This window comes from Rhinopithecus roxellana, chromosome 13 (genome assembly GCF_007565055.1).
Source record: "Rhinopithecus roxellana isolate Shanxi Qingling chromosome 13, ASM756505v1, whole genome shotgun sequence".
Lineage (NCBI taxonomy): Eukaryota > Metazoa > Chordata > Mammalia > Primates > Cercopithecidae > Rhinopithecus > Rhinopithecus roxellana.
Genome location: NC_044561.1, coordinates 118,957,928 through 118,984,638, shown reverse-complemented (window position 1 = coordinate 118,984,638; position 26,711 = coordinate 118,957,928). Strand labels below are relative to the sequence as shown.

At 38.7% G+C, this 26,711-nt stretch overlaps 1 protein-coding gene and 1 non-coding gene across 2 annotated transcripts in view; one reads left to right on the top strand and one right to left on the bottom strand.

Annotated features, from left to right (window-relative positions):
- Nucleotides 1–11,783: 11,783 nt before the first annotated feature.
- LOC115892968 lies at nt 11,784–11,890 on the bottom strand. The gene has a single exon (XR_004052933.1). It is a non-coding gene; the product is annotated as a U6 spliceosomal RNA (small nuclear RNA).
- A 3,254-nt stretch (nt 11,891–15,144) lies between these two features.
- WFDC8 (WAP four-disulfide core domain 8) overlaps nt 15,145–26,711 on the top strand; it is a 31,526-nt gene continuing 19,959 nt past the window's right edge. The window contains exon 1 of the mRNA XM_010384223.1: nt 15,145–15,248. Coding sequence (XP_010382525.1) covers nt 15,223–15,248 — 26 coding nt within the window. The 5' untranslated portion in view covers nt 15,145–15,222. The remainder of the gene's footprint in view (nt 15,249–26,711) is intronic.

The following is a 26,711-nucleotide window of genomic DNA, read 5'->3' as shown; positions in this document are numbered from 1 at the left end:
ATACAGTGACAAAAATAAAATAATCAGTGTATGGTATTTAGAGAAGACTGGACCCAGCTGAAGAGAGGTTGATCGAACTGAAAGATAAGTTAGCAGAACATATCCAGACTAAAACAGGGAGAGGAAAATAATACTAAAAAATATAGAAAAGAGTGAATGTGACAGATAGCATATAGTGAGAGAACTAACATATGTGTAATTGGAGATCCAGAAGGAGAAGAAAGACAGAATAGAGCAAAGAAATGGAAAATGGCTGAGAATTTGGTAAACTGATATAAGACATCAAGCTACATATTAAAGTAGCCCTCTGGGACCAGTGAACACCTAGGCACATCACAGTAAAACCATATTTAGGTATATCTGTTTTAATTTTACTTGAAGCCAAAGCAAAGAGATAAATCTTAAAATCTAGCAGAAAGAAAGACATGCTTTTAAAGAATAACAGTAAGACTGATAGCTGTCTTCCCAACGGAAACAATGAAAGGGAGAAGACAATGGAATGATAATCTTTAACATGCTGACAGAAAATAATGCTAACCTAGAATTCTATACCTAAGAAAAAAATCTTCCAAAAACAAGACCAGAACTAAGGTATTTTTAGACAAAGACAGAAAATTCATCACAAGCACTTTCACATGGAAAGAAATATCAGGCCAGGCACAGTGGCTCAAACCTGCAATCCCAGCACTTTGGGAGGCCGAGGTGGGTGTATCACTTGAGGTCAGGAGTTCAAGTCAAGCCTGGCTAACATGGTGAAACCTCATCTCTACTAAAAATACAAAAATTAGCTGGGTGTGGTGACACATGCTTGTAGTCCCAGCTACATGGGAGGATGAGGCAGGAGAATTGCTTGAACCCAGGAGGTGGAGGTTGCAGTGAGCCAAGATCACGCCACTGCACTCCAGCCTGGGTGACAGAGTGAGACTCTGTCTCAAAAAAAAAAAAAAAAAAAAAAAAAAAAAAGAGATGAAATATCAGAGATTTATGTAGGCAAATGAAAGATTATCCTAGATATAAACAAGATAATGAAAGAAGGAATGAAGAAAAACAAAAAGGGAAAATATGTACGTAAATCTAATCAGTGGTTCCCAAGTCAGGGCAATTGTGCCCACTAGGGGACATCTGGCAATGTTTGAAGACATTTTTAATTGTCACATCTTGGGGGTTGGTGCTACTGACATCTAGTGGATAGAGACCAAGGATGTTGCTAAACATCCGTAATACATGGAACCGCCTTTTACAGCAAATAAGTATATGGCCCAAAACATCAACAGGGCCAAAACTGAGATATCTTTACTTAAGTTACTATTGATTATACAGCCCAATAATAGTAATTTCCATGGAATTTAGATTTATGTAGAATTATGGTACATTAAGAAAAGCACAAAAGATGTGAGTACTTGGAGGTAAAGTGTTTGAAAATTTTTGCATTGCTTGGGATGCAAATTTTATTTTATACCCTAGTAAGTCCAAGATGAATTTTGTAACGTAAAAGAATAAATAACTTACAAGTCAATGAGGGGGGAAGTGTTAATGAAATTATAGGAAAAAAACTTGATTAATCCAAAGTGAAAGAAGGATAAAAAGAAAAATAGAACAGCTGGCAGACAACAGAAATTGCATAGTAATTGGTTGATACAAACCCAAATATATCATTTATTGCATTAAACACAAACAGACCTAATATTCCAAATAAGAGACAAAGACTGTCAGAGTGAATGAACAAAAACGAATGCAGTTTAAGACATCTATCTTAAATATAAGGTTTGAAAGATCTAACCTAAAGTTTGAAAGTTGAAGGATGTAAGCAAGTATACCATGCAAATGCTAACCAAATACTGCGAGTATGAATATGTTAATATCAGACAAAGCAGCCTTTAAAGCAAGAAGCATTGTTAGAGATAAAACCGGACATTTCATGATGATGATATTGTCAATCCACTACGAACATATAGTAGTTTAAAATGTGATTTATCTAGCAATATGGCATCAAATATATTAAGCAAAAATTGGCAGAACAAAAAATAAAAATCAAAATCACAGTGGAAGTTAGAAGGAAGAAAATAAAAAGGAAAAAGTGAATGAAGCAAAAACACACACTTAAAGTATATATTTAAATTTGTAAGTTACACTATAGATTTAAATGTCAAAAATATAACGTAAGATGCTAGAAGATAACACAGAAGTATATCTTCGTAACTTTGGGGCAGGAAATACTTCTTAAATGGGAAACAAAAATACTAACCATAGGGGAAAAGATGGATACACTGAACTACATTAAAATAAGAATTTCTGTTTATTGGAAGATAAATAAAAGAGAGTGAAAAAGCAAACTACAGAGTGAGAGAAGATATTTGCAATATGCATATCTATCAAGGAACTCATATCCAGTGTATGTAAAGAATGCATAATAAATAAGAAAAGGGCATAAAATTGAAAAATGAGCAAAAAGATTCAACCAGGCAATTTATAAAAGACAATATCCAAATGTTCAATAAAAGGTAATAAAAAGGTGCCCAACTTGATTAGTTATCAGGAAAATGCAAATACAAATCACAAGACACACACATAACAGAAGGGCTAAAATGAAAAAGATTTTTTAAGAAACCTAAATGTTGCAGAAAAATCAGCATCACTGGTAGTCTCATATTCTGCTGATGAGAATGTATACTGATATAACCAATTTGGAAAATTGTTTGGCAGATCTTCTAAAGTTGAACATATGCGTATCCTACGACCCAACAATTCCACTTCTAGGTATATATCCAACAGGAATATCTTTATGTATGCCCACTGCCATATATAAAAGTGGTCAAAGAAACTTTCATAAGACTCTAACTTGGAGACAATCCAAATATCTATCAAAAGTGGAATGGATTAAATATTATATTCATTTGATGGAGTATTATATAACAATGAAATTGAATGAACAATATCCACAATATAGATGGACTTTCGAAACATGATGTTGAGCAAAAGAAGCCAGACACAAAATAATACACACTGTATTATTCCATTTACATAAAGTTTAAAATAGGCAAGTCTAATTATGGTGATAAAATTTAAAATAGTGATGACCTTTTCTTGGATGAGAGAAGAGGAATATTATGTGATGATCTCTTTCTTGATCTGGGTGGTGTCTAGATGGATATGTTTATGTAGTAAAAATCCACTAATGATTTATGTACTTATGTGCAGTATACATAAAGAAAACAGTACTTGCTCCCAAAATCATTTTATAGAAAATAAATTATTTCTGCAATATTTGATTAAATGAAAAAAGTTAAAAAATGCATGCATAATCTGAGGCAAATTTGATGAAAAACACATATATAGATATAGATTATATATGAGTAGAGGTAAAGATTAGATATAAATTCAGATGATATGTGTATTGATACAGTAAAAAAAACTGGACACATGTACTAAATTATCAACAGTTATTATCTCTAGGTAAGGAAGAACTACTATCTCATTACTTCTCTTTGTTCTTTTCTGTTTTTCAAATGTAGTTTTTTCATATTTCTAAAATTAAAAAAAGTTGTGGAGAATTTATTTCCGCAATGAGAGGAGTATGAGCTATAAGAGAAGGGAAGTACTTTGTGAGAAGCCAGTGCCCACCCAGGGAGTGATGGCCAGAGGAGGGGAGGAGGCAGAACCAGATAAGATAGTGAGAGTCAAGTCACACGTTCTCGAAACTCCTCATCTGGAACCCTTTTCTACTCCCAGCAGAGCCTGGCAAAATCCCAAGTCTCCTGCCAGCTTTACTCAGATGTCCAATTGCTGATACTCCTCTGCATCATGGTTCTGCCAGTGTCAGGAGAATGGAAAGAAACAGTTTTTTCCCGTAATGGAATTTTCAGATTACTGTATGTATTCTGGCTGGGCTTCAAAATGAAGAGTGGGTGGAAAACAAAAAGACTTTTCCCAGTCCTATTGCAGAGAGGTGCCAGGGGCTGGCAACATACAAAAACATGGCTTTTTAGAAAGTCAGAATCTCTGAAGAAAACTAAATGTTTAGTTTTCAAGCTTGAAGATCTCCTGATGCTGCAAGTAATGCGATGTTTTTATGTGTGTTTGGGGGACTTTGGTGCCCTTACTGAGTTTTTGTGTAGGAGGACACTTACCAAGGAAGAGCACCACCAGGTTCAGAGCCTGCATGGCGGGTTCCTAGCTCATAAACTGAGGAGGATATAAACTGAGGAGTTTATGTCCTCAGTTAAGAGTTCCAAAGATGAACAACAAATTGGAAAAGGACTACTAATTATTTCTTGAAACCTGCCCTTTTATTAGGATTGAATATTTCAAAACTTTGGGCGTAAAAAGGAGAAATAAAATGCATGCCCGATGGAGAGAAGGTTGGAGCCACTGGGATAACAAAAGTGAAATCTTCAGAAGAATTGAGGGTAAGGTGGTGAGTAGATATCGAGTGATAAATATGGGTAGGGAAGAGCTGAGCCTTTTGGGGCCATTTTAGTCAGAAGTGGAGAGGTGAAGGTGGAAGGCAAGTTTTTTCCTACTTTGAGATTCAATTCCTCCCACCCTGTAAAATGGGGGACTAGAAAGTGCCTCAGAACTAGTTGCTCTAAGAATTGAACTCAGGTTCTGTGAGTTTAAATTCCATGGGGATGACCTCATAGCGGCTGGGTTGTTGGAGGAAGGATGACTGGGGACTGGAGCTTTACTCCAGAAGCCAACAACAACAACAACAACACACACACATTAAAAAAAAAAAAAAAAAAAAAAAAAAAAAAAAAAAAAAAAAGCGAAGCAAATCAAAGAAAACCACCCAGATCCTTGAGCTGGGGAGAGGAAGAAGGGAAATCAATGGAGTGGGTCCTGTAGCATTGGAGGGGCTGATAATAGTGAGAAACACCCTCCTGGGTGTTACTGCTCATGTACTCCTTCTCAGTTTTATCAAAGCCAAAACTGAAATGCTGCACCAAGATTCTCACTGATAGGCAGAACCTTCTGCAAGTTACACTCAGAATCTCAAATTCGTCATTAATGCAGCAAAGCCTTCTGCAGAAATGTCTGCATGCTTCTTGAAGACTGGTAAGATCTAAGAAGCACCTTTCCCTCTTCATTCGGTTCTCAAAAATTATGGACGCTTAGGTTGTGGGGAGAGAGACAGCAGAATGCTATGCCTCCTCAGTCCCAGCACCCAATCCAATCTGGGGCCTCTGCTTCTTCATCCTATCCCCAGACTCCCCACATTCCTCTTGTAGGTCTGCTTGATTTAGCCAAACCCTAGGAGGTCTGGCATTTATGTCTCTGCTCATTGAACTTAAAACATCCTGGGAGAATCCTTGTGTGGGCATCTCTTAAGCCCCAGAAAAATATCCCTGCCCACAGGGTTTGGGAGGATTAGTTATGCTTAAATGGATATGTTTTCACCAGATTGTGTAGCTACTGAATTCCTACCCCTTCTCTCTTCTAGAGAGCAGAAAGTTGGACTAGAAAATCAGCAATATGATTTCCTGTGTTGAGCCCCAAAACCACCAGTTAGAGTTGGAGGATACCTTGGAGATCTTGGAAGAACCCTGCATGATCTCCTGTACCATCATTGTCTTGCCCAGTTGCGGATGGGGGAGTGGGCTCAGAGCAATGTCTCTTCTGCCTGCCAACTCACTTCCCTGAGCTATTACATGAACAGCCTCAAGTTCTTGCCAAATAAGCTGTGACATTAATCCATGATCTCTGTTTCTCCTTCTGTAGTCCCACAACAAATTTGCTACCCCAACTATTTGCTCTCACTGCACTTTTTCCCCAAGTCCCCAGGTCCCACCTCCTAGTTTGGATCTCCCTGCCTTCTTACTCTTTAGAAGCTTGGCCTCCTTAGCTAAGACTTCTGGACTCTACTTACCATTTTTCATTTCATTGACTAACATCCCTGGGGAAAACAGTTTATAGGTGGGATGTTCTTATGGCTACACAAAACACTATCCCTCTGAGTTCCTCAAACCTGGGTGCAGTCTTTCTCACATTATTTCAGGCCTATGATTCTGGTAGGTCCCCACAAGCTATCTCCCCTTCTAACAAATCCACGGAGATACAATCTTACATTAAAATGACAGCACTAATGGTCTGGAGTTGAAAGGAGATGCTGTTGGCCTCTCCACCCAAATTCTCTTCCTAGACAATGCATCATTTGTCACTATTGTTCATTTAACCATTTGGGATCTACAGGGATCTTTTCAATGGCAAATACTGCTAGAAAGAATAAGCAACCTTCAGAGGGTTAAAGAGAGCCTGTCATGTGTTCAGATTGCGGCAAGGGCCACTTTGCGTGAGTGGAGGTATCATTAACTATATCTCTTGGCTTAGAGCCCAAGGAAAGGGTACGTCATATGATCCAAACAAAGCCAGCATTCCTTCTTCCAGGAAGCCAGAGAGGGGCATGACAAGAAAGGAGCAATGGGACATATAATCAGTTCCTTGAAGTATGGCGAGAGGGGTTGCTATGGGTTGTAGTATCAGGGCAGGCTTCCTGGAAGAAGAAGTGCTTCCTTTTACCTTGAGGGATGGAGAGAAATTGATATGCTTCAGAGTGAAAGGTATGTTTTCCTCCCTGACAGGATTAAATATAGAATGGGGGGAGAAGCAAGGGAATTTGGTTGAAATGAAAGGCTAATATCCCCCAACTTAACAAAAACAGATGAAGCTACAGACAAGTTTGGATCACGAACTTGGTAGTAAGCTGTCTGATTCTAGCTCATTCTGACTTGCCAGCTTTTCTTTTTTGGCCTCTATTGTTACACCCATGAAACCTGAAGAGCACAAGTATTGCACAAGGAGAACAAATAGGCAAAGGCAGGTAGTTGAATCTACCCAAGTTCACCTAGCAAACTGGTGATGAATGGGTATAGAGACCCCCTTTTTTGAACCTCTCTGTACTTGAATTTCTTGAAATATGTCTATTTCAAGGGCTAGAGATGTGCTTACAGTAGACAGTGCAGTGGGGAATAGAGTGGAAAAGGAACACTGGGCAGAAATAGCCCTAAGTGAGATGGGCCATGGAGGATAGGTTCTTAGTGTCAGGACAGGGAGTGGCTACCTTAGGTCAAACCCAGTGAATCATTTCCTGCTAAGCAATTAGAAGAAAGAAACAGTTGGGGAAAACCTCTGGGTCTATCTGGCAGATGGGACATTCTCGTTCACCCTCAAGTGTACTAAGGGACACAATGAGCCCTTGTACTTGGTTGTCTGGCTTCAGAGCTTGTAGTTAATTGGCTCTGAAAAGCTTCAGAAGTGGGAGGAGATTGGTATTGAAAGGTGTGGGATGGGTACATGTGATACTTTGATACAAGCATACAATATGTAATGATCGATTTAGGGTAATAGGAATATCCATTATGTCAAGCATTTATCATTTCTTTGTGCTAGGAGCATTCTAAATCCACTTCTCTAGTTGTTTTGAAATATTCAACAAATTATTGTAACTATAGTTGTGCTACTAAACACTAGATTTTGTACAGCTAGTATGTATCCATAAAAATTTAAAATAAAAATTAATTTAAAATGTGTTGGCTGAGAGTTCCCCAGAGAATCTATTTTGGCTTTAGTGGAATAATTGGCTCAGAGTAAACTGGTTTACCATTTCCTGAAGCAGGATTGACCAGCAGGCAATTTTAACTTATTTCTTCTGGTAACTGATAAAACAAGAAGAAAAAAAAATCAGTAAGAATATAAAAGATTTGAACAACACAAATAAAAAAGTAACTATCAACATTTACAGAAAATAACTCAGAATTACTGTAGAATACACATTCTTTTCAAGAGTACAGGGAACATTTTTTTAAAAAAAGTCTCAACAAATGTCAGTAGATTAAAAATCAAACAGACTGACCACAGGGCAATTAAGAATTAAGCTAGAAATCATAAAATAAGATAGCTAGAAAATGTTTCCAGATTAGCAAGGCAAGATGGCCAACTAAACACATCCAGGAAGAACATCTCATGCCGATGTTCAGGCCATTGGGAAGATGGGCACACTCTGAGCAGATCTTCCGAGGGAAGTCATTGAAAGTGGACCGAGGGAGGATGCAGATCCTGGACCGAAGGGAGAGGAAGCTGGAAACCATGCATCGGGCTGCCAAGCACCAGGACTTGTTCCTAGACTCCAGCAGCTCCTGGAGAAGGGGTGTGTTGAACAGGCAAGGAGTGGCCCACTCTTGCTACAGACCCCTGGAATTCTAGCTGCAGGAGGCCCCATGAACCCCGTGGACATTTGAGCTGACACAGACAGCTGTTTGGAGAGGTGGCAGGGACAGGACTCAACCTGTGTGGAGCACAGAGAGTTTGGAATGAGGATGGCTGCAGTGGAGCATGGCCAGGGATGCCCATTCTACAAGGCTTATCACGCTCCTTGAGGTGGCTTTAGTTTTGTTGACTGTTAGACCTGGACAGAGCAGGGCAGTCTTGTCCCTGGGACAAGCCTAGTCTGATGTATTTTTTTTTTTTTTTTTTTTTTTTTGAGACAGAGTCTTGCTCTGTCACCGAGGCTGGAATGCAGTGGTACTATCTTGACTCACTGCAACCTCTGCTTCTCAGGTTCAAGCGATTCTCCTGCCTCAGCTTTCTGAGTAGCTGAGATTATAGGCACCTGCCATCACGCCCGGGTAATTTTTGTATTTTTAGTAGAGACAGGGTTTCACCACGTTGACCAGGCTGGTCTCGAACTCCTGACCTCAGGTGATCTACCTGCCTCAGCCTCCCAAAGTGTTGAGATTACAGGCATGAGCCACCGTGCCCGGCCTGATCTACTCTTTTAGCAAATTTCTAGGATACAATACAGTACAAACTATAGTTATTCTGCTGTACATTATATCTCTAGACTTATTCATTCCAGATGTTATAAATCCCACAGGTCAGTATAGTTCTGTTAAGGTTTTTTTGCAGTCTGTTTTCTCTCTGTTGTTCACATGGAACACTTTCCATTGTTCTGTCTCCAAATTCAGATTATTCCTCTGTACTCTCTATTTGGCTGTTAAGCTCATCCATTGAGTTTGGATTTCTGTTACACTCTTAACATTTTCTAAAATGTCCATTTGTTTCTTCTTTATATCTTCTATTTCTTTGCTGAGACGTTCTGTTTTAACATCTTTATGTTTGTTTATAATTGCTCCTTCAAGCTTCTTCATGATGACCTCTACAATTTTTGTCATATAATTATAACATCATTGTCATCTCAGTGTTGGCACCTATTAATTGTCTTCTGTCATTTTGTTTGAGACCTTTCTGGTTTTTAAATAATTTTTTATTGAAAGTTGGAAACTTTGGGTTTTATGTTATGAGATTCTAGATCTCATTTAAACCTTGATTTCTTCTGTCACCCTTCCAGCAGGGAAGAGTGGAGCACCACCTCATTACTGCCGGATAGGGGTAGAAATCACGTTCCCCATTCAGTCTTTGTTGACAACTGAGTTGGGGGAGTGGTTTCTTCTCATTACTTCTGGGCTGAGGTGGGAGGTCTAGCTCCCCAATAAGTTCCACTGATACCTCTTCAGCAGAGAGGGATAGAAGTATCTTTCTGCTCCCCACATGGGCTCCACTGACAGTACATGCATTGGGGGAAGGCAGCATCATTACTGTCTGGTGGTGACCAAAGTCTGGGATCTTTGCAGGAAGACTGGGGCTCCTCATTTCAGCTTGGTAAAGGCAGAAGTTGAGGCTCCTCTCTGCGCTCTGATGGGGGTGGAACCATGTGTTTGGCTGTACTAGTGGTTATTGTTGAATATTTTCTGTCTTGTTAGGCTGCCTCTTTCCCGGTCCTTTGGCAAGAGTGAGCAGGCTGGTTTTTTGTTGTGCTGTGTGTGTTTTGTTTTTGAGGCTGTTATTGTCTCTATTTCTGTGTTTCTGGGTTTCCAGCTTCTCTAGCACCCAGTCTTGAATATGTGAGGCAAAAAGAAAACTCAGTAATCCCGCTGCCGCGCTGTTCTTCAGGTCCTAAGATTTCTGGCTCGTCTGCCTTGCCCTTACCACCTTTCAGAGTCTTCTTGTGTTTGTTTTGTATTTAATGTCCAGGATTTTTAGCTGAACTTCATCAGAGGAATAGGGAAAAGTCCATCTAGTTCATTTTCCCAGAAGAGTAGAAATCTCTGTCCTATATGTTAGATTTTTTAAAATAAGTAACTTAGGAGAAAAATTAGGAGAATAATCTCATAATCTTAGCATTGGAGAGAACTTCTTAAGCAAGAAACGTAAAAGATATAAAGAAAAATTAGTAGGCATTATTGATTACTTAACTCTAAATTTTTATAGAACAAAACACATAATAAATAAAAATCAAACTACACGCTGAGGGAAATATTTGCAATACATATGACAAGCCAAAAGTTATTTTTTCTAATAAACAAATTGATGAGAAAATGACAAACATCTCAATAGAAAAAGATTTGCACAAGCAATTCATGAAAGAGGAAATTCAAATGGCCGATAATTAAAAGCATTTGAAGATTGCTGAAAGTAGGTTTTAAATGTTTTTATCACAAACAAAAGATAAGTATGTGAGGTGATGGAGATGTTAATTAGCTTGATTTAATCATTTCACAATATGAGTATATATAAATGAAAATATCACACTAATATACATAAAATGTTTATTTGTTAATTATAATTTTTTTTTTGAGGCAGAGTCTCGATCTGTTACCCAGGCTGGAGTGCAGTGGCGCCATCTCAGCTCACTGCAAGCTCCGTCTCCTGGGTTCACACCATTCTCCTGCCTCAGCCTCCCAAGTGGTTGGGACTACAGGCACCTGCCACCACACCTGGCTAATTTTTTTGTATTTTTTTAGTAGAGATGGGGTTTCACCATGTTAGCCAGGATGGTCTTGATCTCCTGACCTCATGATCCACCCGCCTCAGCCTCCCAAAGTGCTGGGATTACAGGCATGAGCCACCATGCCCGGCCTCATAAATTTTTTTTTATACTTTAAGTTCTAGGGTACATGTGCACCATGTGCAGATTTGTTACATATGTATACATGTGCCATGTTGATGTGCTGTACCTGTTAACTTGTCATTTACATTAGGCATATCTCCTAATGGTATCCCTCCACTCTCCCCCCACCCCACGACGGGCCCCAGTGTGTGATGTTCCCCACCCTGTGTCCAAGTGTTCTCATGGTTCAATTCCCACCTATGAGTGAGAACATGTGGTGTTTGGTTTTCTATCCTTGTGATAGTTTGCTCAGAATGATGGTTTCTAGCTTCATCCGTGTTCCTACACTACAAAGGACATGAACTCATCGTTTTTTATGGCTGCATAGTATTCCATGGTGTATATGTGCCACATTTTCTTAATTCGGTCTATCATTGATGGACATTTGGGTTGGTTCCAAGTCTTTGCTATTGTGAATAGTGCCGCTATAAATATACGTGTCCATGTGTCTTTTTAGCAGCATGATTTATAATCCTTTGGGTATATGCCCAGTAATGGGATGGCTGGGTCAAATGGTATTTCTAGTTCTAGATCCTTGAGGAATTGCCACACTGTCTTCCACAATGGTTGAACTAGTTTACAGTCCCCACAACAGTGTAAAAGTGTTCCTGTTTCTCCACATCCTCTCCAGCACCTGTTGTTTCCTAACTTTTTAATGATCGCCATTCTATTTGGTGTGAGATGGTATCTCATTGTGGTTTTGATTTGCATTTCTCTGATGGTGAGTGATGATGAGCATTTTTTCATGTGTCTGTTGACTGCATAAATGTCTTCTTTTGAGTAGCGTCTGTTCATATCCTTTGCCCACTTTTTGGTGGGGTTGTTTGATTTTTTCTTGTAAAAAAATATGGAATGCTTCATGAATTTGCGTGCCATCCTTGCACAGGGACCATGCTAATCTTCTCTGTATCGTTCCAGTTTTAGTAGATGTGCTGCTGAAGCGAGCACATAAATGTTTTTAACTAAAAAACTTTAAAAAGCAAAGAAGATTAATATCAGTAGTAGTTAGGGATATGCAAATTAAGCAACTCTGCAATTTCCTTAAGACTAGCAGAAATTTAAAAGAGTAGAGATGTTGAACAGAGTATGGGTATCTATTTAAGATAATTGTAGATCTACGTTTTTCTATGGATGGATATGCATGAGGAAGAGTCAAGTGAAAAGAAGAAAGTACAGTAGTAGTGAATGTATACATCATAATTTCATTTTATGTTTTCCAAGTATCAAAACCCATGTACATATATGATTGTATATGTTTGTACACAGAGAAAGATGGTAAGGGTACAAAACAGACTATTAAAATTGGTTATTAACTATCAACCACAGCTATTATCATTGAGGGGGTTAGATATGGAAAGATGTGGCTTAGAAATTATTAGCTTTTCTTTGTATGTTCTTTGTACTGTTTCACTTATTGGGTATTCAATGTGTATAATTTTATAATTAAAAATTAATTCATAACTAGGACTCTTAGAAACTATTCCCAATAAAACACCCCCCCAAAATATTGTCCAAAATACTGAAAATGCATGACTCTTTAAATCAATGAGTCATTGGCAAGAAAGAGGAATTCTTAAAAGCCAAAAATGACATGAAGGTCTCACTCCAGAAAGATAAGGAAATGCTTTAGTTAGAGGCTTCCCTGGGGATATCTGCCAATGCCTGGTAATCTGTAGTTTGAATTTTAGTGGGCCCCTGGCAAGGGCAAGAAAAAAGAGCTAAGCCCTAAGCAATGTGAAAAGTCAGATCAGAAATCTCACTCACAAGGACCCCCAAATGCAGACACATTAATAAATGGATGAAACAGAAATACACACATGCACGACTGTGGTAAAGGAACTTGCCTGTCTTGGCTTTGGCTCTCAACAAAGTGGGAAAAAAGACTATTCTGGGCTGGGTGCGGTGGCTCATGCCTGTAATCCCAGCACTTTGGGAGGCAGATGTGGGTGGATCACGAGGCCAGGAGTTCGAGACCGGCCTGACCAACATGGTGAAACCCTGTCTCTACTAAAAATACAAAAAAATTAGCCAGGCGTGGTGGTGCATGCCTGTAATACCAGCTGTTCAGGAGGTTGAGGCAGGAGAATCACTTGAACCTGGGAGACAGAGGTTGCAGTGAGCTGAGATAGCGCCACTGCACTCCAGCCTGGGGGACAGAGCAAGACTCCATCTCAGAAAAAAAAAAAAAAAAAAAAAAAAAGGAAAAAAATGACTATCCTGAGAATTTGTAACCGCAGCCTCATTTCCTTCCATGAGAGCAGAGTAGGAAAACCGGCACATGTGCATAGTCTGAGAAATCTAAAGCTATGAATTTAATTCAAAATAGCGTGAGCTGTTAGGGAAAAATTGAGGACAAATTGATTCAGAAGAATGCTCTTTTAAACACAGGAATCCAAGAAATTCCACAAAGTATCGTTACATACATAAATTTCCCTTAAATATACACTCTCACAATAAAAAAATCACTCAGATCTTAAGAAAACAAGATGAAAAAAATCAAGAAAAACAACCAACAGCAGAGGTCCACAAAGACTTCAGATATTGGAGTTACTGTATTGTATAGTAGCGAGTTATTGTATTGTAAGAAAGGAACATAAAAAAAGGATTCCTGATTCTGTCTTTGGGGCAGGAAGGGCACGTGATAAAGACATTCATTCAAAAGGTAAAAGACAAACCAATAAGGGTTTTAGAAGATTACCCTGGATCCTGGAAGATGTTTATAATACATATAGCCGAGGAAAGACGCGACTCCAGTAGAAATCAGCAAGAAAAAGTCAGATAACCCCAGAGAACAATGAGCAAAACAGTTGCAAGGAAAATCAAAGAGAGGATATGCAAGTGGTTAATAAAGACCTAAAAAGGTGCTCAACCTCATTAATACTCAAGAAATTTAAATTAAGTCCACAAGGATGTATTTCTATACTCATAGCAGGATGGTGAAAACGAAAAGATTCTGACAATTCTACATACAGCATAGATATGGAACAATAGGAACTCTAAACTACCAATGGCAAGGCTGTGAATTGGTCCCAAATCTTTGGGAAATACCTTGGTATCAGCTTGAGAAGCTGAAGATATGCATACCCTGCAACCCGTCATTCCCTATCCTGGATGTATAACCTACAAGAACACCTGCCCACGTGCTCCAGCAAATGCACACAAAGTGTTCATAGCAGCATTATTCTTTTTTTTTTGCATGAATACAATTTTTAATTTTTTTGACATTTAAAAACATTTATGAATTCATTTAACATAATAAACTTGTTACATATTGAAATAAATCACATTTTAATTTAGAAAATCCTAGTTTTTAAAATTATACTTTAAGTTCTGGGATATACGTGCAGAACGTGTTACATACATGCTAGGTATACACATAGCAGCTTTATTCTTAACAGTTGCAAACTATAAGCAACTCGGTAGAGATGTGTGTAGTCATGCAATAGATGGCACAGCAATGAAAATTGACAAAATACAGCTACACACAACAATGTGGATGAAATTCATGAATATAATGTTGAACACACAAAGCCAGGCACAAAAGAATACATTCCAACTGACTCCATTGATATAGAACAGAAGCAGACAAGAACAAAAACATATTTAAGGGAATACATACATACCAGCTTGAAAATGTGAAAAAGAAAGTCACTACCATTAGCTGCCTTCGAGAGCATAGGAAGGGGCTATATTGAAAAAGAATAAGCAAGGAGCAGAAAGTGTTGGAAATCTTTTACTTGATCTCAGTGATAGTTTAATGAGTGGTCACTTCATAATAGTTCTTTAGACCAAACGTTAATGTTTCATGCATATTTTTATCTTTGTATTTTTTTTCACAATGCATATTTTTACAAAAAGGAAAAGTAGCTCTTCCTTGTTTTGTCTCCTTTTCTTTACTAACTGAACTAGTCAGTCCTAAAGCCATTAGATAGGCAGAGCAAGGTAGGCGTTTGCCCCAAGGGGAAGGGAGCCATGACTGGCTCCGTGTGGGCATCAGAGCTGGAACAGGTCAAGGAGGGTGTCTCTGTAGGAGGGCTGCTGGCATGGTGTGCTGGAGCCAGGGGTAGATGAGAATGTCCAGTGAGGAGGCAAGAAGCAGCATAGCATGGAGACCAGTCTGCCCATGTTGAGAAAGGCATCCCCCTGAGGCTATAGGGACAGACTGGCACAGAATGAGAACCTGAGTGGGGTGAGGAGAGTGTCCAGGCGGGGGAGCAGATGAAGGAGGAGCCTCAGAGCTGGAGCAAAGTGAGGAGCTGTCTCCATAGGGAGAAGGCCTGATGTGGACTGTTCGAACTGAAGGAGGGTGAGGAGGGTATCTATGGGGGTGGGCAGCCAGACATGGAGGGTCAGAGCCCAAGGAGATGAGGAGGATATGTAGAAGTTAGGGTGGTTGGCTGTGGGGAGTTGGGCCAAGCATAGTGAGGAGGGGTTCCACAGAACAGGGCTGTTTTGTGTCAGGAATCAGAGCCTAAGCAGGGTGAAGAAGGCATCAATGGATCAAGCGATTCTCCTGCCTTAGCCTCCCCAGTAGCTGGGACTACAGGCATGCGCCACCACGCCCGGCTAATTTTTGCATTTTTATTAGAGACGGGGTTTCAGCATGTTGGCCAGGCTGGTCTCGAATGCATCCTGATATGGCTGTTGGAGCCCAAGTAGGATAAGTTGGGCATCTTTGAGTGGCCCAGTGTGGAGGGTGAGAGCCTGAGTAGGGTAAAGTTTGATATTTTTAAAAAAACAAACAAACATGTAATATGTATCTACACATTTTCAAAAAATTAAAACAGGAGTAATAGTGATAGGTTATATTATTATTCACAACTATTCATTCCATCTTTCCTTTAAGAGGACACTCCTGCCCATTACCTTGCAATTTCAGAACCGCCTGTGGAAGGAAGACATATTTCTGTCTCATTGACTGTGGGTTTGCTGTCGGCTGTGCTTTACCTGTTGGAATATGAGCGGATGTAGCATATGCATTGTGAGTTTTGCATTGTGAGTTTCTGCCAGCTCCTTTGTGCTTCCCCTCTGCCAGGAGAAGGGGCCTAATCCACATAGAGGCTGCTTCTTTAGTGTTGGTCCCGCAGCCTTGAGTAGAGCCCCCGCCTGGAACAAGGCAATAGACAATTTGCCTAGGAAGTCTTTTGTTGTGGCAAGTCATGGAGAGGTCAAAGTTATTTGTCCCCAAAGTAATAAAAATACAGTTGATTCCCATTACTTGGGGGTAGTTATGTTCTGTAAAGTCACTGTGAACACCGGATCAGCAAATACTGAGCCACTGCTCCTAGGGAAAATGCAAGCCTCTGACCACACATTTTCATCATTTGATCAATACATAACCCTGTTTTATGTGTGCTTCTGTCTGAAGACACATGATATAGTTGGTAATTAGAAGGTGCACACAGAAGGCTTCTGGGAGGCTGGCTACTTTCTATTTTTTAACCTGTGTGGTTAATTATTTAAAAAAACTCTACATACATTTTTTTTGAGAGAGAATCTCTCTGTCCCCCGGGCTGGAGCATAGTGGTGTGATCTCGGCTCTCTGCAACCTCCACCTTCCGGGTTCAAGGGATTCTCCTGCCTTAGCCTCCCGAGTAGTTGGGACTACAGGTGTGCACCACCATGCCCGGCTAATTTTTATATTTTTAGTAGAGACGGGGTTTCACCGTGTTGGCCAGGCTGGTCTTGAACTCCTGAACACAGGTGATCTGCCTGCCTCAGCCTCTCAAAGTGCTGGGATTACAGGCGTGAGCCACCGCGCTGTTCCTGTCTTTGTTTTTTAAACGTGTGTATAGGCGCGGTGGCTCACGTCTGTAATCCCAGCACTGTGGGAGGCTGAGGCAGGCGGATCACTAGGTCAAGAGATCGAGACCATCCTGGCCAACTCGGTAAAACCTCGTCTCTACTAAAAATACAAAAAATTAGCAGGGCATGGTGGCAGATGCCTGTAATCCCAGTTACTCAGGAGGCTGAGGCAGGAGAATGGCTTGAACCTGGAAGGTGGAGGTTGCAGTGAGCCGAGATCGCACCACTGCACTCCAGCCTAGTGACAGAGTGAGACTCTATCTCAAAAAAAAAAAAACAAAAAACAAAAAAAAAAAAACCCCAAAAAAATCCCACACACCTTATATAATATATATTATTGTTTCATTAACATTGAATTGTGGCTGAAAGCCCTGTGACTCATGCCTGAACCAAGCTTATCTAACACAGGTAATTTCTTCATAAGGCACATCGCAGGCCTCTTGCTCTTAGGACACTTGACAGCACTTTAGTAACTCTTGGCGGCCATTTTAAACAGCAAACTCACCAACAAAAAGCACACAAATGTGAAAAATGTGACACTAAATCGACTGCAAAAAGGAAGTTTGTTTATAGTAGTAGAAGAGCTTAAACAAGCAGAGCATTGTCTTGCTTGACTTCAGCTGGGAATGTGTATGTTACGTGACTCAAATTTTTTGCCACTCTGCACATATCCCTGAATGACCACAAAAGCATCATAAGTATTGATTTTTGGGTGATAAATGCATTTCAACAGGTAGGCAAATTTGCAAGTACAGAATCTGAATAATGAGGACTGAGAGTAGATAACTCGTAATAAGATTGTAGAAATGAATCCAAATATGTCATTAGTGCCCGCAAATGTCAATTAATAGGTAATAATTGCTGGACTGGATTTTTACAGTGTAGATTTACACTATTTGAAGGATAAACTTAAAATGTAAGTAGAATGGTTGAATGCAAAAGAATGGAAAAAAGACTAGGTAAATGCAAACAAAGAAGAGAAAGTATAGTTTGATTAATATTAGGCAATAGAATACTCTAAGTCCAGGCTCACACCTGTAATCCAACACTTTGGGAGGCCGAAGCAGGCAGATGCTTGAGGCCAGGAGTTCAAGACCAGCCTGGGCAATGTGGCAAGACCCCGTGTCTACTAAAATTACAAAAATTACAGGCATGGGGGCACATGCCTGTAATCCTAGCTACTTGGGAGGCTGAGGCACAAGAATCGTTTGAACCCAGGAGGGGGAGGTTGGAGTGAGCCAAGATTGTGCCACTGCACTCCAGCCTGGGAGAAAGAGAGAGGGAGATTCTGTCTAAAAAAATAAAAGAAAACTCTAAGATGAAGTTTTATCTTTAAGGATAAAGGATGGCTTGCTAGATAAGGGTAAAAGACGCAGTTCATCAGGAATGCATTTGTATTTACCTAAACCAATCAAATCAGGATATATTAAAGCAAACATTAATATCATTATGGGCATAAGTTGAGAAATCTATAACTGTATTGAGGGCCCTTGACACACCTTTCTCAATCATTGACAGATCAAAAGGACAAAAAATGTAAAAGATTTAAAATATTTTAACAACACAATATGGATATATATATGGAGTTTTGTACTCGATATTTAGAGACTATCTTTCCCCAGTGTCAGAATGTAGATATCTGACTAGGCAGCATTTAGAAGATAATATCTTTGGACGAGGCTTACCAATGTACTTATTGACTCTGCCTGAACTTAGGGCAAGGTGTATTAAAGAGACTTATGGATCTAGTTGTCCTCCTCAAGGTCTATTTCTTAGTAACTGAGACTAGAGGCACATATCTGGTTGAGTAGCCTCGCAACAGAACATGCTATGCTATGGGGATGAGGAGGGGTGTAAGCTAGGAGCTCTCAGTCATGGAGACGGAGAGGCCTGGGGCTGGGCAAATGCCTAATGGGGGAGAACTAGGGGGTAGTGAGATGTAATGGAGTTATAGTGGGCCCTTACCTGTAGTTCCTAAATACTGTAACCTGGGAATTCACACTGTTCCCCCAGCTCCTGGCCATCTGTAGATCTTTCAATTGCAAAATGCTGCTCAGTTTTCTGCAAAGTGCAACCTCTGCTATTTGGGGAAGCTGGGCAAAAAGGTAGGTTCTGGGTGGTACGGGATTTTCACAATATTGATTCTTCTAATCCATACGAAATATGAACATGAAATATCTTTTCATTTGTTTATGTCTTCTCCAATTTCTTTCACTAGTTTTCAGTGTACAGATCTTACATATCCTTTGTTAAATTTACTCCTAAGTATTTTTTATGCTATTGTAGATGAGATTGTTTTAATTTGGTTTTCAGGTAGTTTGTTGCTAGTGTATAGAAATGCCACTGACTTTTGTATGTTGATTTTGTATCCTGAAAGTTTAATAAATTACTTAATCAGTTCTAACAGTTTTTCGGTGTGAAGTCTTATCCTATATATAGGATCCTGTCATAAGTAAACAGAGGCAATTTCACCGCTTTCTTCCCAATTTGGATGACTTTTATTTATTTTTCTTGCTAATTGCACTGGCCAGGGCTTTCAGTACCATGTTGATTAAAAGTGGTAAAAATTGGCATTCTTGTCTTGTTCCTGATCTCGGAGAAAAAACTTTCAACTTTTCACTGTTGAGTATAAGAGCGGTGGGCTTGTCATACCTGGACTTTCCTATGTTGATGTATATTCCTTCTATACCTAACTTGTCGAAAATTTTTATCATAAAAATGTTGAATTTTGTCAAATGCATTTTCTGCATCTACTGAGATGATCATATTATTTATATCGCTAGTTCTTTTAAGATGGTGTACCACATCGATTGCTTTGAATATGTTGAACCATTCTTGCATTCAAATGATAAATCCTACTTGATCATGGTGAATGATACTTTGTTTTTCTTTTATTTGGAGACAGGGTCTCGCTTTGTCACCCAGGCTAGAGTGCAGTCGCACAATCTTGGCTCACTGCAACCTCTGCAGTGCAACCTCACTGCAACCACCCAGGTTCAAGTAATTCTTGTGCCTCAGCCTCTCAAGTAGCTGGGATTATGGGGATGTGTCATCATGCCTGGCTACTTTTTTTTTGTATTTTTAGTAGAGACAGGGTTATGCCCTATTGGCCAGGCTGGTCTCGAACGCCTAGCCTCAAGTGATCTGCCCACCTTGGCCTCCCAAATTGCTGGGATTATAGGTGTGACCCACCATGCCTGGCTGTGAATGATACTTTTAATATACTGTCGAATACAATTTGCTTATTTTTTTTTTTGAGAATTTTTGCCTCTATGTACATCATGGATATTGGCCTGTAATTTTCTTTTCTTGTAGTGTCTTTGCATGGCTTGGTATTAGAATAATGCTGGCCTCATAAAATGAACTTGAAAGAATTCCCTCCACTTCAATTTTTTGGAAACATTTAAGGAGGATTAGCATTAGTTCTTTAAATGTTTGGTAGAATGAAGTCATGAAGCCATTAGATCTTGGACTTTTCTTTGATGGGAGATTTTTAATTACCAAGTAAATCTCCTTACTTGTTGATGTATTTAGTTTTTCTGTTTCTTCATGATTCAGTTTTGGTAGATTATATGTTTCTAGGAATTTCTCAATTTCTTCCAGGTTATTCAACTTCCTAGTGTGTAACTTCACAATCCCTACCAAAATTCCAAATGCATCTCTTACAGAAATTTTTAAAATCCTAAAATTTGTATGGAGTCACAAAAGACCCCAAGAATCTCAAGCAATCTTGAGCAAAAATAACAGAGCTGGAGGCATCACACTACTTGATTTTAAATATACTACAAAGTTATAGCAATCAAAACTGCATGGTACTGTCATAGAAACAAATACATTAACCAATGGAACAGAATAGGAAACCTAGAAATAAATCTATACACTTATGGTTAATTGATTTTTGGTAAAGGTGCCATGAACACACAATGGAGATTGTCTCTGATAAATGGTCTTGGGAAAACTGGAAATTCACATGTAGAAAAATAAAATTGAACCCTTATTGCACATCATGCAAAAAAATCAACGCAATGGGTAAAGAAAATGTGGTATATATACACCATGGAATACTACTCAGCCACAAAAAATCATGAAATAATGTATTTTGCAGCAACCTGGATGGAGTTGGAGGCCATTATTCTAAGTGAAGAAACTCAGGAATGGAAAACCAAATGCCATATGTTTTCACTTATAAGTTGAGTTAACCTATGGGTATGCAAAGTTATATAGAGTGATATGATGGACTTTGGAGACTCAGAAGGGAGGAATGTAGGAGGGCAGAGAAGGATAAAAAAAGAACTACATATTAGGTACAACGTACACTACTTGGGGACTGGTGCACTAAAATCTCAGACTTCACCACTATACAATCCATTCATGTAACCAAAAACCACTTGTGCCCCAAAAGCTACTGAAACACAAAATATGCATATATTTTTAAAAAATCAACTCAAAATGGACAAAAGATCTAACCACAATGGCTGAAACTATAAAACTCTGGAAGAAAACATAGGGGGGAAGCTCCATTATATTGCTATGGGCAATGATTTCTTAGATATGACCCTAAAAGCACAAGGAACAGAAGTAAAAATATACAAGTGAGATTACATTAAATTACAAAGCATTTGCACAGCAAAGAAAATAATCAACAGTCAGGAGACAATTCATAGAGTGAGAGAAAATATTTGCAAACCATACTATGATGAGCGGTTAATACTCAAAACATATAAGGAACTCCGTCAACTCGATAGTAAGAAAACAACTCAATTTAAAAATGGGCAAAGGACTTGAATAGACATTTCTTAAAAGAAGGCATACAAAGGCTGGGCATGGTGGCTCACACCTGCAATCCCAGCACTTTGGGAGGCCAAGGCGGGAAGATCACTTGAGGTCAGGAGTTCAAGACCAGCCTGGCCAACATGGCGAAACCCTGTCTCTACTAAAAGCACAAAAATTAGCTAGGCATAATGACGCATGCCTGTAGTCCCAGCTACTCAGGAGGCTGGGGCACGAGAATCACTTGAATCTGGGAGGCTAAGGTTGCAGTATGCCAAGATCACACCACTGCACTCCAGCCTGGGTGACAGAGCATGATTCTGTCTTGAAAATAAATAAATAAGTAAATAAATAAATAAGGCATTCAAATAGCCAATAGGTTTATGAGGAAATGCTCAACATCATTAATCAACAAAGAAATGCAAATTAAAATCACAGTGAGATATCACCTCATGCCTGTTAGAATGTCTATTATCAAAAAGATTAAACATAGCAAGTGTTGATGAGGATGTGGAGAGAAGGGAATCTTTTTTTTTTTTTTTTTTTTTTTGAGATGGAGTCTTGCTCTGTTGCCTAGGCTGGAGTGCAGTGCCCCAATCTCGGCTCACTGCAAGCTCCACCTCCCAGGTTCATGCCATTCTCCTGCTTCAGCCTCCTGAGTAGCTGGAACTACAGGTGCCCGCCACCATGCCTGGCTAATTTTTTGTATTTTTAGTAGAGACAGTGTTTCACCGTGTTAGCCAGGATGGTCTCAATCTCCTGACTTCGTGATCCACCTGCCTCGGCCTCCCAAAGTGCTAGGATTACAGGGGTGAACCACCGCGCCTGGCCGAAAAGAGAATTCTTGCACACTGTTGGTGGGAGTATAAATTAGTACAGCCATTATGAAGAATAGTGTAGAGCTTCCTCAAAAATACTAAAAGTAGAATTACTGCATAATCCAGCAATCCCATATTTGGGTATATATCCAAAAGAAATGAAATCAGTATGTTGAAGAGTTATCGGCACTGCTATGTTCATTGCAGCATTATTCACAATAGCCAAGATACGGAATCAACCTAAGTGTGGATAAATGGGTAAAAAAGTGGTATATATACATAATGAACTACTATTCAGCCTTTAAAAAGAAGGAAATTCTGTCATTTGCAACAACATGGATGAAGATGAAGAACATTATGCTAAGTGAAACAAGCCAGGCAGAGAAAGACCAATCTTGCATGTCTCACTTATATATGAAATCTAAAAAGTTGAACTTGTAGAAGTAGAGAGTAGATGATGGTTATCAGAGGTTGTTGCCAGGGGGCAGGGTGGAGTGTATGGGGAAAGGGAAGATGTTGGTTAAGGGAATAAAGTTTCAGTTAGACAAGGGAAAGAAGTCTCTGAGATCTATTGCATAGCATGGTGACCATAGTTAACAATGTATTGCACATTTCACAATTGCTACAGAAATGTTCTAACTTAAAAAATGATAAGTATCTCAGGTGATGGATGTGTTAATTACCCTGACATACCCATTCCGCAATGTGTACATACATCAAAACATTAAATTGTAGCACATAAATATAAATAATTATTATTAGTTAATTAAAATAAATTTCTTAAAGTGCAATGAAAGCAGTGATGAAAGAAATAGGTATTTCTCAAATTAAAAAAAAAATGAAAGTAAATTATAGGAAATGAGAAATGAATGAAATTGACCAATAACCCAATCCAAGTTGGAAAAAGAAAGGCAAATAAAATCTAATGAAAACACAAAGATTGTGGGTAGAGAATCAGACATGGAAAATAAAAAAGGAATAATATTAAGCTTAAAATTAATGATTTAAGGACAATAAATTATGGAAATTATGAAGACGTTTTTAAAAAGTAGGTTCAATGAAGGGGCTCTGGAGAAACTCCTATCCAAGCAGGCTCAGAAACCAAGGAACCAACTGGGTTTGAAAGCTGTCCTAGGAGAAGTTGGAAAATAAAAAAAAAATCTTCCCACCAACATTTGAAGTGGCTTAGATTCTTAGAGTTCCACAAATGTAGGCTAATTACTTTCATTTCTTCAAATAGCATACAGTCTTACCACTGCACATCTATTAGAATGACTAAAATAGAAGCATTTACAATACCAAATGCTAACAGGTATGTGGAGCAAGTGAAACTCTTAGGACAGTAGTGCACGCACTACTAACGAAAATGCAAAATGGTGCTGTGACTTGGGAAAAGAGTTTGGCAGTTTCTTACAAACATACGCTGCTCACATAACCCAGGAATACCACTTCCTGGTATTTATTTAAGAGAAATGAAAACTTGCGTTCATAAAAAAACCTCTATGCAAATGTTTTTATGGGCTTTATTCATAATTGCCCCAAACTGGAAATAACCCAAATTTCCATCAACTAGAGAAAGGATGAACCCGTTGTATATCCATAGAATGGACAAAACTCAGCAATAAAAAAGAACAAACAATACACAACATAAATGAATCTCAATGCATCATGTGAACATGTAAATATTAATTTTTTAAACTGCTACATAGCTTTTTATAATATATATAATCACTGGGGTAGAAATATCATACTAATTTGATACCCGCAAGCATCTACTTAAAAATATATGGAAAGCAATTCTTTAACAGTTGGAAAATTTAAAACATTAATTTTTTTCCTTGAACTCATATGTTCGTTCCTCTTACCCCACAGACTTTCAGTATAATGGAATATAATCTTATGCACAAAAGTCTTTTATTCATTTTCTTTTTTTAATTTAACTTTTAAGTTCATGGGTACATGTAAACTTGTGCCATGGGGGTTTGTCGTACAGATTATTTTGACACCCATGTATTGAGCCTAGTACTCATTAGTTATTTTTCCTGATCCTCCCCTTCCTCCTACCTTCCACCCTCCCATAGGCCCCAGTGTCTGCTGTTCCCTTCTATGTCTTCATGTGTTTTCATCATTTAGCTCCCCCTTTTAAGTGAGAACATGTGGTATTTGGTTTTCTGTTCCTGCATTAGTTTGTTAAGGATGATGGCCTCCAGCTCCACTATGTTTCTGCAAAAGGACATGATCTCATTCTTTTTTATGGCTGCATAGTATTCCACTGTGTATCTGTATCACATTTTCTTTATCCAGTCTCCCATTGATGGACATTTAGGTCAATTCCATGTCTTTGCTATTGTGAAGGGGAAAGGACTCCCTATTCAATAAATGGTGCTGGGATAACTGGCTATCCATATGCAGAAGACTGAAACTGGACCCTTCCTTGCACAATTTACAAAAATTAACTCAAGATGGATTAAAGACTTAAATTTTAAACCCCAAACTATAAAAATCCTGAAAGACAACCTAGGTAATAAAAATAATACAAATAAAAACCAATACAGTATAACAACTACTTGCATAGCATTTATAATGGTAAGTATTAAATACCTACCAATCTAGAGGTGGTTTTAAAGTATTTGGAAGAATGAGTGTAGGTTATATGCAAATACTGTGCCATTTTATAAAGACCACATGAGCATCTAAGGATTTTGGTATCTGTGAGGATTCCTGGAACCAATCCCTCAAAGATACCAAAGAGTGACTGTATTTTAAACTAAAGTTACTTATTTATTTGCCTTTTTTTCAACTATTGCCTTGGGTTTACTTATTTAGGAATGCACTTCTACTGCAGAATATTTCGCAATGTTATTTACTTTATTTTATTATTTTTCGTTTTTTGTTTTTGAGACAGAGTCTTGCTCTGTTGCCCAGGCTGTAGTGCAGTGGCACGATCCCGGCTCACTGCAACCTCCACCTCCCAGGTTCAAGTAATTCTCCTGCCTCAGTCTCCTGAGTAGCTGAGATTACAGTCATGCACCACCATGCCTGGGTAATTTTTGTATTTTTTAGTAGAGATGGGGTTTCACCACGTTGGGCAGGCTGGTCTTGAACTCCTGACCTCAAGTGATCCACCTGCCTCAGCCTCCCAAAATCCTGGGATTACAGGCATGAGCCACTGCTCCTGGCTAGCAATGTGTTGTTGATCTCAAGAGATTATATTAAAATAATTGTAAGCATTTAAAAATTATTTTAATGATCTAATTTAATTATTAATCAATAGCTTGATTAAACTCTCCTTCAATTTTTATAAAGGCATACAACTGGACACCTGGTATCTTGCAAAATGATTTGTTTTTTAGCAGGTAGAATATTAATCACAAATCACAAGTGATTTTCTTAGTTTCTGGAAAGTTTACCAAAAAGGCTTTACCAGCATCTACCAAATGATTAAGAATGTGATTAATTATACATGTTACTCTTTCATTTAGTCACCTTATCTCATCTGAAATGCTCTGTAAGTGTTGGAAAGTTTGAATACTATTGTTTCAAAATATAGGAAAGTTTGCAAGCATTTTATAAAAAATATATTTAAAAAAAATTTTGTGATTACTTTTATAAAATGCTTTTATCTTACTGCATACTTTAAATATTTTTTTTTTAAGAAAACTTGATGGCACAGATTTAACTAATTGGCAAAGTCAGTCCTCCATTAGCCAAATCAGTCAAACTCATTTCTCCCACAGAAGAATGACTTCATTTTTCAATTCAAATCAATGTCTTAATATATATCCCTGTGGCAACCATCACACTTCTGAATCGTATTTCTAGGGTAGACAGCAAAAGGCACAATGGCTTAGTGTGAGTTTGTCACCTGAATGAAACCGGTGCCGACCCCTTGGTATTTCTTACACTTTCTTTGCTTTGCTTCCATGGAAAGCATCCTCAGAAAAATGCATTATTGAATTGTTCCTTTGTTTGGAATTCAGAAGTTTTTACACTTTGAAGACATGTGAGACATAGGTAAGAAGTATGCTCTTTTTTTTTTTTTTTTTTTTAAAAAACGAAGGACTTAATGAAAGAGAGGAAGAAAAGGAGACTTCAGGGTGGCTCATTCTCAAGTAGATCAACTTCAGGATAAAGTAAATATGTAGTTTAAGAATCAGTAACATCCTCAGATCCCTCTGTACCTGTGTACCTCCTGGAAAATCTTCCTGTATCCTGAGGGATATGGGTACCCCAGCCTGAACAAGCCTAATCTAGTCAAATCTACTCATTTTTCAAATGGGTAGACAGAGGTAAAATTTCAAATGGGTAGATGGAAGTAAAACTAGCCCAAGTTGACACAGTGAGTAGATGGTGAAGCATGGATTTCAGTCCACATC